The following is a 13,983-nucleotide window of genomic DNA, read 5'->3' as shown; positions in this document are numbered from 1 at the left end:
AACTGAATTTATTTTGTGGACAAAACAAGATATTTTTGGACATCAAACAGTAATTGACATTTTCTGCCATTTTATAGACCAAACAACTAATTGATTAATCGAGAGAATAATCAACATATTAATCGACAATGAAAATAATTGTTAGTTGCAGCCCTAGTGATAAATAACAAATAATTTTCAATTTTCAAACAAATTATCTATTGGAAAGTCATTTTCTGTCAATCAACTAATTGTTTTAACACTAGAAACTATATTCCTGATCGATTATTCTTATCTTGTTGTATTTTATTCAAATGTTCTAAATCTCATTTTATTCTATTTTTTCTTTATTTTGCTTTTTGTTGTGTTTTTTTAAATGGTTGTTCTTGTGCATTTTATGTAAAGTAATTGTCTCTGTGTTTGAAAGGTGCTATAAAAATAAACTTGCCTTGCCTTGTTCACTGTTGTATATTAGCATTTTGAAGTGGGTCTATTCATTCGTTTTGTGATGTTTTACACTATTAACATCAAAAATTGTCTGCACAATTATTACTTCCAACACCTGTCAGTGTCTACCTACGGAGTAATAAAACGCTGCAGTTACATTGAAACATTTAGCTTATTAATGTGTTTCACACTGGTTGCAATACTGACACCTAGTTTGCACGTACATGTGATTATTTACATCTAGACCCTTTAAGATATTGATGAATGCTTTGACAACAGGACACCTCAGTGGTAGAGGGCAGCAGGGAGCGAGTCAAGAGTGTGTGTGTGTGTGTGTGTGTGTGTGTGTGTGTGTGTGTGTGTGTGTGTGTCTGCGTGACATGTCTTTGTAACTGTGTTATGAGAGGGATTAACAGACCCACTACACTGTAAGCTAAAAAAGAAGAATAATCATGCATTTTAAATAATTATCTCTAGTCTACAATTGCTTTTGCACATCTCTCTCTTCATGTTTTATCATTTTTTAATATTTTTGTCTTTTAATGTGGATGATGGTAAACAAAACAAAAAAAATTCCCAGCCCAGTATAATAAACAAAACTGAACTTGTGCGCTGTGGGATAGACAAGGCAGGATTTCCTCTGATCTGTGTCACTGCGACAGCCAACCACCATGTTGCACCCTTCAACACGCACGTAGAGAGGACATTATATAATCCTCTACAGTCCGTGGGGGAGCCTCCATGTAAATACACACATACACTGAGGCGCACACACACTCTACGGGGAGAAAGACTTAATAGGCCCCCTGCCTCAGGACCTACACCATTGCTGGATTTGACTTTTCCCTTATGTGTATATTGTAGAAATTTTCACAGATGGTGATTGGATTTTGATTTACAACAGAATAGGTCTGGGCAATATATCGATATTATATCAATATCATAATATTAGACTAGATATCTAGTAAAATGATGTAATTTTCTGAACTTACCAGACTGTTCTAGTTGTTCTATTGTTTGCCTTTACGTATTTAGTCATTTTATCCACATTACTGATGATTATTTATCAAAAATCTCATTGTGAAAGCACCAATAGTTATCCCTACAATATTGTCAGAATATAGATATAGAGGTATTTGGTCAAAAATATTGTGATAATTGATTTTGTGCATATCGCCCAGCCCTATAACAGAACCTCTGCGGCAACAGTGATAAAGCACATTGGAATTTCCACTCTTCATTTGAGTAGAGTAACCTGCTTACAAGTGTCAGTGATGGCAAGACAAGCTTTGACACACACACACACACACACACACACACAAACACACACACACACACCAGTAAGTCCATCACATTGTTGACAAGCAGGAGTGAGAGTTCAGCTTAGTGTAGGTTTTGTTATTAATAGCTGCCTACAGACCAGCTTTTTCTCTGATTTCCCCACGTCACTTAGCTCCATGCCCCTCAACCAATCAGCTGTTGGCCCCCACTGAGCGTGCTCTGTGAGGCTGCCGTTGACGATGTTGTCATTTGGCGCACGTCCTCTTCTCTCCTCTCCTCTCCTCTCCTCTCCTCTCCTCTCCTCTCCTCTCCTCTCCTCTCCTCTCCTCTTCTCTCCTCTCCTCTCCTCTCCTCTCCTCTCCTCTTTTAATAACCATACTGCCTTAAGGAATAATCCAAGTCTTACCATGATGTGCCTTAAATTATAGGCACTACATTAAGCATATTTAACGAGAATATGTCATCATTTTAATTATGATACATTACTAATGGTTCTGCAAAAATGTCAGCGTCTATCCCTGTGGAATTGTTTGTATTAGTGTTGTAGAAAGTGATTTTTCCATCTGCCTTTTACTCCCACCACCTCCTCCTCCTTCCTTCTGCCATTGCCTGAAACTTAAATCTGCAGTCTGGGAACTTTTGTCTCCCCCTTCTGGCAGTGAGAGTAATAACACAAACACTGTCGATGTGTACTACTACTATGATATCATCGCTGCAGACCCCTGACGATTTTTACGTGAGCCGGTCCTTACCCTGGTGACGCAACACGGAGAGATTTCTGTCTCTGTCTTCTCACTCACTTTATAAAATATTTGTTAACATTTACATTAAATTAATGTTATTTGTGACAGGTTACATGATTATGCTTGTCGTAGCTCTCAGACACATACGTTCAAATCGGTAAAGACACTATATAGGACTCTAATAGTTTGCAAAGTTGATCTTTAACTGAAAACTAATATCAACCCAAACACCTGCAATTTTGAAAATGGCACAGAATAACAGTAATCGCAAAAGCCAAAGGTGTTTTCTTTCCACGTCATGCTTTTAAGCCTATAAGTACTAGTACAACAAACAAACTAGTAAACAAAGTGTTAGCACTAACTGCCATGTTAGGTGAAGAATAAATTCATCTCATGATAACGTGATAAAAGTCTTCGACACATGCAAATCAGAGTCTCAAATCTGCAGTTGCTCTTGAACTGAAGTTAAAGCAGAGCACCAGTTTTCATTTCACTTCACATTCCAACCAGACAAAAACATCGACCTCACTAATCTGGTTCTGTGTAATCTCATAATCTGGACCTGACTGCTGCGTACGCATTCCCTCATTGAGCTCCCACCTGTCAATTAACTAGAGAGATGTTGCCTTGTGGCCAGCTTGTGGCCCTTTCGCTCAATGCTGTCTGCTTCTCTGACACGCACGCGAGCTCACAGACGTGTGTGTGCGCATATACACCTACTGCAAAATACTTCATATTACCATATCAATCATTTGCTTGTTCTGAAGCCTCTCCGTGTCATTTTTGTGAAAGTACAAGCTCATTTCTGCTAACTCACAAAGAGACTGACAAGATAAACGTTGAACGCTCACTTTAAATAAGTTGAGAAAACAAAATAGTTCGATAAAAATGTCAAGCCTACATTTCTTCTCTTGGATTGTTGCCACTAGTAGAGCAAACAACTAAACTTGACCTGTGGTATTGTTAACTGTTGGTTAGATTAATTAGGTGAGGTTCATTTTAAATGGCCCATAGGTGTGATTCAGAGCAAAAACAGTCCTGCGTTAAAACAAGACGATGTGAGGCTGAAGCCCCCCGCGACCCTGAAAAAGATAAGCAGGTATAGATAATGGATGACTATAAACTTGTGCAGTTGGCATGGTAACATGCTAACTATGTCGGCTTTTACTTCAAACCTTCAAACCGAAACTCGGTAATTACTTTTGGGTGTATCCTGTCGTTAACTGAAGTTGTTGGACATGAACATTTTGGTGATGGTGCTACTGTAGATGAAATCTCCAAAATAATTAAGAGTCATTTCCTGGAGACCGTGACTGTTTGCAAATTTCCTGGCAATCTAGTCACATCTGGACCAAAACGTTGGATTAATGGAACAATGAACCAACTTGAATCCCCACTGCTAGTTAATCTGAAATGGAAGTGATTCAAGATATCTGAGAAATAAGATGAGCATGTAAATTTTGACATTAAACCTTCATTAAACCTAAAACTGTTCACGCATCGTCCAAAATCATCATAATTTTCAGCAGCTTCTTTAAATTCTGCTCATCATTTTTCAGATTAGGTCATTTATCACTCTGATCAGTGATGAAGAGGTTGTGGAATATGTTGGCTTTTAGCAGCAGAAAATACAGTACAATGTTTGTTAATGTGAACTTAGATAATGGGGTTGTTTTTGTAACATGGCAGCATGAGGTTCATGTGCTCGTTACGCAGCTCAAGGCTGTTGACAGATATCATTCTTTCCCTCCTGACCTATCCATCTCAAACATAATGAGGGTAACCACTATTAACTGTGAAAGAAATTCAGCTGCTATCATAAACAGCTCATTTGAATGCATATAGATGTGTTTTTAGCTGCTGGCGAGACAAAGTAACACATTGTAAGGCATCACTTTAGGTTCTAGCGAGTTGTTATGACCATTATTTTCAACACTTCATAGATGTAATGATTGATCAATTACAAAATTGTAGTTTATTTACAACTTTTGCTCGATTGCTGCCTTTTAAAACAGTATAAATTAGATATACTATAAACTACAGGATAAAATAAAGAATGAAAATACAATAAAAAAAACAATGGCACCTATAAAGAAGTACACATGAACAGTACATGCTCTATATGTATACACACACACACAATATTGTACATTTCCTATTGTGTATTTATGCATGCACATTATTCATCACAGCACTTGTATCTTCTGATATCTATCTGGATATATTTACTATTAGTTTGTTTGTGATACATGATTTTTCAGCTGCCACAATAACTGATAAATGAATTGTAGAAAATGATTTTGAAGTTTTTTCGGTCCCATATTCTAAAAACCAAAATAAAAAATGTCCAATATTTTTGGATAATGATAATGCATCATTTCAGTAAAGCAGGGTTTGCTAAAAGTTATTCAGACATGTTTTTCCTCAATTTCTCCATAAATCTGTTTTGGAAATCACCTGTGAAGTGATCTGTTTTCAGGTTTGAACCATATCATATGTGATGAAGCACAATCCTGACCAGATGGACTGGCTTCCTTGTACTCGCGTGTAAGAACGTTTAAAGATAGGTGATATAGCTGTTGATGTTTTCTGAAAGGTCAGGGGAATTAAGGGTTGTTATTTAACCCTTTGCTTTTGTCTTCATAAGCTCTATAAATGATGCTCGCATTTCCAGCAGCCTGAGCTTTAGCAGAAATGGGCCGATTCCGTTCAATTTAATTACTGTCACGTGTTGTTCCAGTAAAACCATTAGTGTAAGGGTTGTTATATGATATAAAATATGAGTCATGACTCTTGGCTTCAAGGTGATTTGTGGGTAGATGGAATAGAGGCTGTGAGAGACTATTTACTCAAATAAAAAAATAATATGTGTTAAAGTATTTCTTTTAAATATATCTATATATATATGTAAATATATAATATCTAAAATCTTTTAAAATATGTGTGTATGTTAAAGTATACTTTGCTCTCTATTCTGTTTTACTAAATTATTATTGTGTTTTATGTGTATTTTATATATTGTGTATACACTATTTTAAAATATATGTGTACATGTTAAACTATACTATAAATGTAGTAGTGCCTATATTATTATTTAACTAAATAAAAAGTAGATACAACTATCAATGTGAAAATCATGAGATTTGTGTGAATGTAGGCTAATGTCATGCAGCCTACTTTTCACATTATAGTACAATTAAGCTTTTTTTTTCACTCCATTACACAATACCATTTGCAAAGCAAAACAACAAAATTGCTTGTCATCGGTTATAAAATCTCATTTTTTTTTATTATCAATTGATTCCAAAGGGCAGCCCACTTCCTCTTTCAGAGCAGCCTTTTTTTATTCTGGTCTGTTTCTAGAGCAGCAGTTCCACAAAGCTGAAATTGAAATTGAAATGTCCCATTATCTGCGGTCGTGAGGATGAATAGATATTGTTAAAATTGTCTGTTTGACAAATTGCTTCCATCTCTCCTCCCATTATGAGGAAATGAGGATGGGAAGAAGAAAAAAAATAACGTTATTATGTGTCTCTTGTTGCACAGGGCTGTGCAAGCCTAACACCTGTGTATCTGAAAGTGGTCACAGAGTGCATGTATATATATGTGTGTGTGTGTGTGTGTGTGTGGCTTTGTGTCAGCAGGGGCTAGCTAGTCAGTCAAATGCATTACCCCCTAACACAGGAAATGGCCTATTATTTATGACCTATATTTCTCTTTGTTATCTTCCTGCCAGGTGCTTGACAAGTTCATGTCTCGTCTGGTCCAGAACCGGGTGATGGCACAGAAAGACCTGCGGACTCTCACCAAATACCAGCTCATCCTCGCCCGGGATCAGTTTCGCAAGAACCCCCCGCCATACCTCAAGGCACGAACTCTGCAGGAATCATTGTGTGCTACTGTGTGATATACTGTACTCTATTTTTATATGATCACCCTCCAGATTCACTGGCGTACCTTAGATGTGCCCAAGACTGTAGAAGATAATCAATCACACAAGATATCTAGACTGTTTTAAAAAACAACCCATCTTTTCTCTTTTTAGAGAACTGTTTGGTAGTTTAATAGATATTGATGGATTTTCTTGCTGGGTTTAGATATCATGGCTACCTCGTAATCAATTTCTTACCAGTTGTCTCACAATGGTCTTATGGACTCACATGCCCTCTCTACAGGGTCCACAGCAGGGAATGCTGGAGGGCGACTTTGCCCTTTGCATCAGCCTGTACCACGGCTACGAACTGCTGATGCAGATGGGGCTCAGATCGCTCTTCTTTTACATCCAGGGAATCATGGACGGATCTAAAGGTCAGTCACCCCACCTCCGGGTTTTTAGGCTATTTATCCGTACAAACAGCTGGGCTGAAGCAGAAGATTTTTCTTCCTCATATATCTCATCTCATCAAACCCTTTCACGTTCTTAATCCTTTGTACTTATTGTATGCACACAAAACAATGTACTGTATATGATTTGTAAAATGTTTGATGTGAACGCTCTTCCTCCTTTGTGTGGTTCAGAGATGACCAGAGCCAGGAACGAGCTGCAGAGGACTCCCACCTTCATAGACCTTTACCAAGAGATGGAGGCAATGTTTGTGAAACCATCTGCTGGTACCTAAGCACTTCTTCATATCATATGTGGATACCATTTCTCTGCAACTCAGAGAAAAAATGCCTCAGTTTGCCAGCTGTTTCCAAATATAGCAGATAACACATTCCCAGCCTCTGTTGAAATAACCTCCTCTATGATTAACACTTCTAGGTCCAGATGAGCCGTTCATTTACAGTCACCCCAAACTGGAGAAACTGGAGGAGGTGGTTCTGCAGCACTTCAGACTGTGGGCTGAGAGCTCAGCAGACAATAACGGTGATTTACTTATTATAGCGGTGCTATGCTGTGACTCATACATTCAGTGAGTTCAAGCTGAAATCTATAATTCTCCTGATGCTCCAACTGCTTTAAAGAGACATCATCTAGCAGGGTGTTAACAGTTGTTTATCCTTGTTGCTATGGAGTTTTATCTTATGTAAGGCTACTCTAAGGTTCCTGGTAATTTAATAGTGACACCGTGTTCAAACAGTGTTTCAAATCCATCCTCCTGAAAGCAAAAGTATCCAAAATAAAGCAGTTGCAGCATAATTGGTCCTGTGCCCGTAGCTAATAATCTCAAGGTAGAATTTGATGAGGGTATTTTTATACTTAGGATATAAGATTTAGAGAGGATCACAGAACAAAGCATTCCAGCATCTGAATCAAACAGACATACTGTGTGTTTAAGCGCCGTGAGAAATCGGCTCATGGTTACTGAAGGAATATTTAATGTGTTGTTTTTGTCTCTTCTCTCTCTCTCATTCATTTCCAGGTTCGCATCCTCAGGAAGTAAGCACGCGTGTGATGATCTTTTCATCATTCCGCGAGAGCGTGCAAGAGATCGCAGCCATGTTGAACCGCCACGCTCCGCTGATCAGAGTCATGACCTTTATGGGGCAAGCATCAGCGGGGAAGGGAGTCAAAGGTTTTACCCAAAAAGAACAGCTGGAGGTAGAGACTATGTGCCTTTTTTAAGACATCTTTACAATAATGTGGCTTGTATTGTAAGAGATATCAAAACATATTATTACCTAAATTTATATTTTGACATTTTGTACAAAGTGGGTATCAACTATACCACAATATTGCCAAGCAATAAACTTAGAGTGGAGAGTATCTGATTAATTCCTGCTTCAATGAAATACATAATTTATGTGAAGAAAGTTGAGGACAAAGTCTCAAAAGCCCAGAAACACAGTAAGAGTTGGAAATAACAGCGCTGTCAGTGATAGGAGGATGTCAAAAAAAAAACAAAAACACAAGACATATTTGTTTTAGCAAAACTGTCACAATCCTTTTATAGCGAGAAAGATTTGTATTTAAAACTTTCTTGTTTTCTCCTTTTTGGGGCTACGTTCAATTTTCAAGTTGTCAGGTCTCATTTAAACCTCATGTAGTGATACTATAGAAGTGTGCTGTGTAAAACAAACAAAACAAGTGTCTGTGATGGCTGCTTCATTGATTTTATTGCTGGTTGCCTAGCATTGTAATTTCTCTCTGCAGACTGTCCTTGCCATTTCCTCTAAATAAATAATGCACGTATGGTAGAGTACATGTAAATGTACATTTTGTCCTATGGGTAGCTGTACACACGTCATTTACTATAAATATACCAGACTTAAATCTGCTCCAAAGGGGCATTTACTTAGAACATGTACACAAAAACTTCCACCTGTATTGAGCAGAGTATGTACATACTGCTACATCAACTGGATATATGTCTGGCCAGACACATGGATGACAACATAGGATGGACAGATTCAAATGCTTCTGCTATTTATAGCTTTGTGTCTGAGTTTCTCTTTTGTTTTAGGTGGTGCACAAGTTCCGACAGGGAGGCTTCAACACGCTGGTGTCGACCTGTGTCGGGGAGGAGGGGCTGGATATCGGAGAAGTGGACCTCATCGTTTGCTTCGATGCACAGAAGAATCCCATCCGTCTAGTGCAGCGAATGGGACGTACTGGACGTAAACGGCAGGGACGCATCGTCATCATCCTGGCTGAGGGGCGTGAGGAGAGGGTGAGTGTTTTCTACAGTAACTTGGATCTAAAAAAAAAACCATGAAGACGAAATGACCTTCAGCTGAAAAGTTTGACGCACTATACATTACTCAAGCTCAGCGTTGGTCAGCCACAAACATCTCTACAAAACTACCTAAAGCACAAATTTAACTCTTCTTTCTCTCAGACTTACAACCAGAGCCAGAGCAACAAGCGCAGTGTGTACAAGTCAATCATCGGCAACAAAAATGGGTTCCACATGTACCCCAACAGTCCCCGCATGCTGCCCGACGGGGTGAACCCCACCCTGCATAAGATGCACATTACCTGTGGCCAGTTTGACCACCAGGAGAGCAGCAGGCGGTCTGTCAGGGGTAGACGGTCACACTCTGAGGGACGAGCCTCCCTCATCCACCCTCAAAATCTGAGTAAGGGAGCATTACAGCATTAGATTTTTTTGTTGGTGTTGTTATTCTGCAGAGGTTTAAGAGGACAAAAATCTAGTTTCCTTAATTGGAAAAAACTGGACATGGGTTTCTGAGTTTGTGTGTGTTTATTCCTGTAGTTCGGCAGGGCGGTGCAACGTGCAATGGTTTTCTGAGCAGCACAGAGTATTCCCTGTGGGCGTCCAGCATGAGGCTGGAGGAAGATGAAGCTCATCCAACCTTGAAGCAGTCACACTTCGTGTCCCTGCCCAGTGATCTGCCACCTCAGGTTTCTTTCTTTCTTTCTTTTTTTTAATTGTCCTTTTTTTCTGTTTCTTTCTTTTTTCTTGTTGAGGTTTAGGAAATATGAGAAGGTGATGTATAATAAATGAGGATGAAGCTGTTGTCAGTCCATTTAGAGGCTAACATACACACCCATGCCATGACCCCCACATATAGTGTATGTCTTTATTAGATCCTATAATAATGAAATAACACATTAAAAATGAAATATACTTTTTGCTACATACAAAACATACAAAATATGAAGGGATGTTTGGCCTGGATTTGATTTTAAATCTTGGAAATCACTGCACTGATTGGCTGACTCCTGCCACTCAAGCAACATGCTGTGAAATGTACCTCTCTTTAAGATGTACTATCTTCTAATGAAATAGATGTTTTCAGATTGCTATTAAGAAACAGATTATCAGCAGAGAAACCACAAACCATAACAACGTGAAGAAAAAACTGACTGTTAATTTGGATATTTTGAATGGATGTCTGTGGATTTTAAGGTTTAATGGTTCTGCATCTTCATGCATTTCTTCTTGAGCTGCAGTTTTCAACAGTGCAAGGTGGCAGCCGCTTAATTTGCAGTGATTTCAGATGGCTAAATTTTAAACCCAAGGTTGGAACGTTATGTATAAAAATGACATACAAGAACCCTTCAAGGACGTGTGTGTCCTTTGTTACTGGCTCGAATATAATATTACTATTTTATATTTTTATGACACCATTTCATGTTACGAAGGAGGAAGTTTCCAAAAGCGGACCGCAATCCAGAGAGCTGTCACTGTGGGAATGGAGACACTGGCAGCACAAAGCACTTCCAACCCATGTTGTTGATCATTCCCTCCGCTGCCAGCACTTCATTAAGGTGATGGGACTGATAGACGGCATGAGAGAGGAAAATGAGGTGAGAACAAGTCGTGCTTTGTTCACAAGTGAACTTGTATGTGTTTATAGCTCACTAAATCAATCACATTACCATCTAACTGATCACTGATTCAAAGTACTCACCAATTAATCAGAGTCTTGGTTTTCCAACATCTTGCATAAATCTTGCTTTGTTTCACACAAAAAAAAAAATCAGAAAGTAGTGATGTTTACGTCAGGGAAAACCTAACTTTCTAAACCAGGCTGAAAGGAGTCAGCTGAGTTGCATGTGAACATACGATTGTGATCTGTGTTGAGTCACCACATTCATCGTTTAGACCTGGAAGGCAAATTCCTGGCGTGATAAACAAGCTCAAATGGCGTAATTGTGGTTTAGGCAAAAATAAAACAACAAAAATAACATTGATAATTCTCTTCGTTTTTTCTTCTTTTTCTCAAATTAGATTTAAGAAAACAGCTTCCCTTTGGAAAAAAAATCTGAAGACGTAACACTGAAAAAGTTATTTTTGTTTACTGTATAAATGATAATTTTTCATGCTCCTGTTTCCAAATTTATGGTCAACATTTGCTTTTTTTCTCATGTGTGACAAAATATTTTTATAGAGAGGCTTTTTTCTCTCCCATTAAAATAAAAAAGCTGCTGAAAGAGCAAAATCTCTCAGCTTTATTTTCATATATATATATTTTCTATATCAATCTGTCTTTGCTGTCTGCTGACCTGGTAGCCGTTCGGGTCGTAGTCTTCGCTGCTGGTTGATAGCAATCTTGTTTTTCTGGTTGTTTGAATGGATCAGTTATATCAGCAAGGTCATCGGATCCACTAGAACTTAGTCACACAACAGTTGTATTGAAGCAACAGAATCTCTCTGGCAGGGAGGACTTTCAAATGGATATTATGTTTTATATACTCAAAAACTGCACCGTATTGTTACGATGCGGCGAGATAAGCGATGTCAGACGGGTAATTTAACCACAAGACTCTTTTAGACCTTGTGTCCATTCTGCCAATCTCTTATCGCCTCCAAATATCTCACACAGTATCGATGAGTCGATATGTTTCAGAACTCCTCGTCTCACCATCTGCTACTTCGCAAGATTGTGCCATCGATAAGACCCCTGAATTTGTCCAAATCCTCGAATTTGGGTCAGAGATTATGGTAAAACTGACTATTGGCTGAACACAAAGTGGGTTTTATTACGTTTTTTTGTTGTTGTTTGTTTTCTCCACCGTGGGTCTTTACTGTACTAGGGAAAGAGAGAATTAGCCCACCTGTAAAAACAAAACAGGATTAGAGGTCGAGATGGCAGCTCACATCCCTCAAAAAAGAAGAATTAATGTCAAAACATTTGATTGTACGCAAATGTGGCAGAGATACTGTAATAGCTTACAACAGTATTATGTAGTCTCCAAAAGTATAAACCTTACACTTGAACATACAAAGTACAATTAAGCAGTGCAGTCTTTTTTTATGGCAGAGGGATTCTGTGAGTATTATTGTCTCTCTGCAGTTGTTTAGCTACATACTGCTCAGTACGTAGGTCTGATTGTATGTCACTTTGTCTTTTCTGTTTGGCTGGGTTTGCTCTGTGAATCATGCATCTTAACAGATAGTTTTTCTGTAGAGCATTCAATTTTCATTTTCAGCTTTGTTTGATATACTGTAAATTATATAAATGACTTAATGCTTTACTTGAAAGCACTTGGAGAGGACACACCTCAACTAAGGCTGCATCTATTAAATCAGTTTTTTGGGTTTTTTTTTAATAGTAATTAAGGTATAGAAGTGTTTAATCTGGATCCACATCATGTTACCCAGAGATAAACTTTGGAGATATGCTTCAGGTTTTTTCATACAAATGATTCAAAAGGGTTTCACATGTTTTCTATATCTCACAGAAATAATCTTTAAAAACCTGGACTTGTATCTGCACCAAAAACAAATCACTTCTTTTAATCCATAGCCTAACTTTCCACAAAAGTAAATTAAAATCTGCTTTTTCCAGAGAAAGGCATTCATTCTTTTTTTGATTAAATAAGCCAGTCTGTTGTTTTTTTGCATATTTCTTTTTTTCCCCCCCAACCCACAACAATGTTTCTCACAAATCTGTCTTCCTATGCTGTGTATTGAGGTTTTTCCTCTGATATATCAAATCCACAATCCTCCCAAACAATTTTACTCATCTTCAAACGTGCTTTGATAAACATAAATTCTGTTTAGCAATGATGAATTTAATTTATTCAAGCCCATGCACAGTAGAAATTCGCGCTCTTCGCAAACAGAAGTGTTCACATTGACACACCAGCGGCCTCCCCCCCCCCAGCACCTGCTCCACACTCATCTTACTCTGTGAGGGAGAGCGTTAGCCGAGGCTTACTTGCTTGGCCTGAATTTGCAGAGGCCTTCTGACCTTTTTGCTCCAGAAAAAAGAAAAAAAAAATAAAGCAACCAAATGAAAGTCCAGCCTTTATTTTTCTTGTAAATCTTCCTCACAAATGTCCCACCTCACCTTAATAGCCTAGCACTGCAGAAGCATTATCCTCATTTGAGGCCATTTTCTGTCTGGGTGAGTTCAAAAGCATGCTGTGTTTTTGCCTCTTTCTCCTTATGATGAAGAGACACAGGGCGGGCAAGCAGGCAGGCAAGCAGGCCTCCTCTCCCATCATTATGTAACCATTCTCTGAACTGTTACATAAAGCCAGGAAGTTGGAAGTAGGTCAGGTTGTGATGGCCTAGATGTATCCCGCACTGAGCAGGGAAGAGAGTGGGAGATCAAAAAACAGATGCAAAAAGTAAAAATAAATAAAAACCAAATTAAAAAAAAACAACACTTTTCTACATTTCATGTAGAATAGTTTAAATTTGATGGTGTTTGAGTTGTTTAAAGTCTGCAATACACTGCGAGATAGTGCCGATATTTACATGGCTTTAAGTTTAGCTACAATGTTTGCGTTAATCTAAACAAAGACAAAGAAATAAATGTATTAGAAGAAACTTTAAGCCTCTATATTATATCATTATACTATACAGTGATTTTGGGAATAAAATTGCATTGCAACACAGTGAAGTGTTATGAAGTTTTATGTCTTACATTTCATTCTTGCTTATTGTTGACATTTGAACGTGTTAAAGCTCGACAGTGTTACAGGTCTAGCATATGTATATATAGTATATATGGCTGACGTACTTGTCCTTTGCCTTTTGGATCATTCTTTTCTCTTTTATTTATCCAGATTAATTTATTCTTGAGTAGAGCTGCAACAATTAGCCAATTAGTTGATTGCCGAAATTAATCTGCAACTATTTTCATATTCTATTAGTCTTTTGTGTAACTTTTC

At 38.1% G+C, this 13,983-nt stretch overlaps 1 protein-coding gene and 1 long non-coding RNA gene across 2 annotated transcripts in view; one reads left to right on the top strand and one right to left on the bottom strand.

Moving 5' to 3' along the window:
* The window catches only part of fancm (FA complementation group M), a 44,436-nt gene that overhangs the window by 18,070 nt on the left and 12,383 nt on the right, over positions 1 to 13,983 (top strand). The window contains exons 5-13 of the mRNA XM_044374474.1: positions 6,187 to 6,318; positions 6,626 to 6,758; positions 6,969 to 7,061; positions 7,213 to 7,317; positions 7,814 to 7,992; positions 8,855 to 9,061; positions 9,230 to 9,470; positions 9,608 to 9,756; positions 10,501 to 10,665. Coding sequence (XP_044230409.1) covers positions 6,187 to 6,318; positions 6,626 to 6,758; positions 6,969 to 7,061; positions 7,213 to 7,317; positions 7,814 to 7,992; positions 8,855 to 9,061; positions 9,230 to 9,470; positions 9,608 to 9,756; positions 10,501 to 10,665 — 1,404 coding nt within the window. The remainder of the gene's footprint in view (positions 1 to 6,186; positions 6,319 to 6,625; positions 6,759 to 6,968; positions 7,062 to 7,212; positions 7,318 to 7,813; positions 7,993 to 8,854; positions 9,062 to 9,229; positions 9,471 to 9,607; positions 9,757 to 10,500; positions 10,666 to 13,983) is intronic.
* LOC122998018 lies at positions 8,993 to 13,442 on the bottom strand. Its single transcript, XR_006407304.1, has 3 exons — positions 13,155 to 13,442; positions 11,846 to 11,916; positions 8,993 to 9,088 (listed from the first exon to the last, which is right to left on the bottom strand). It is a non-coding gene; the product is annotated as an uncharacterized LOC122998018 (long non-coding RNA).

Source organism: Thunnus albacares, chromosome 15 (assembly GCF_914725855.1).
Source record: "Thunnus albacares chromosome 15, fThuAlb1.1, whole genome shotgun sequence".
Classification (NCBI taxonomy): domain Eukaryota; kingdom Metazoa; phylum Chordata; class Actinopteri; order Scombriformes; family Scombridae; genus Thunnus; species Thunnus albacares.
This window is presented reverse-complemented; position numbering and strand designations above follow the sequence as displayed.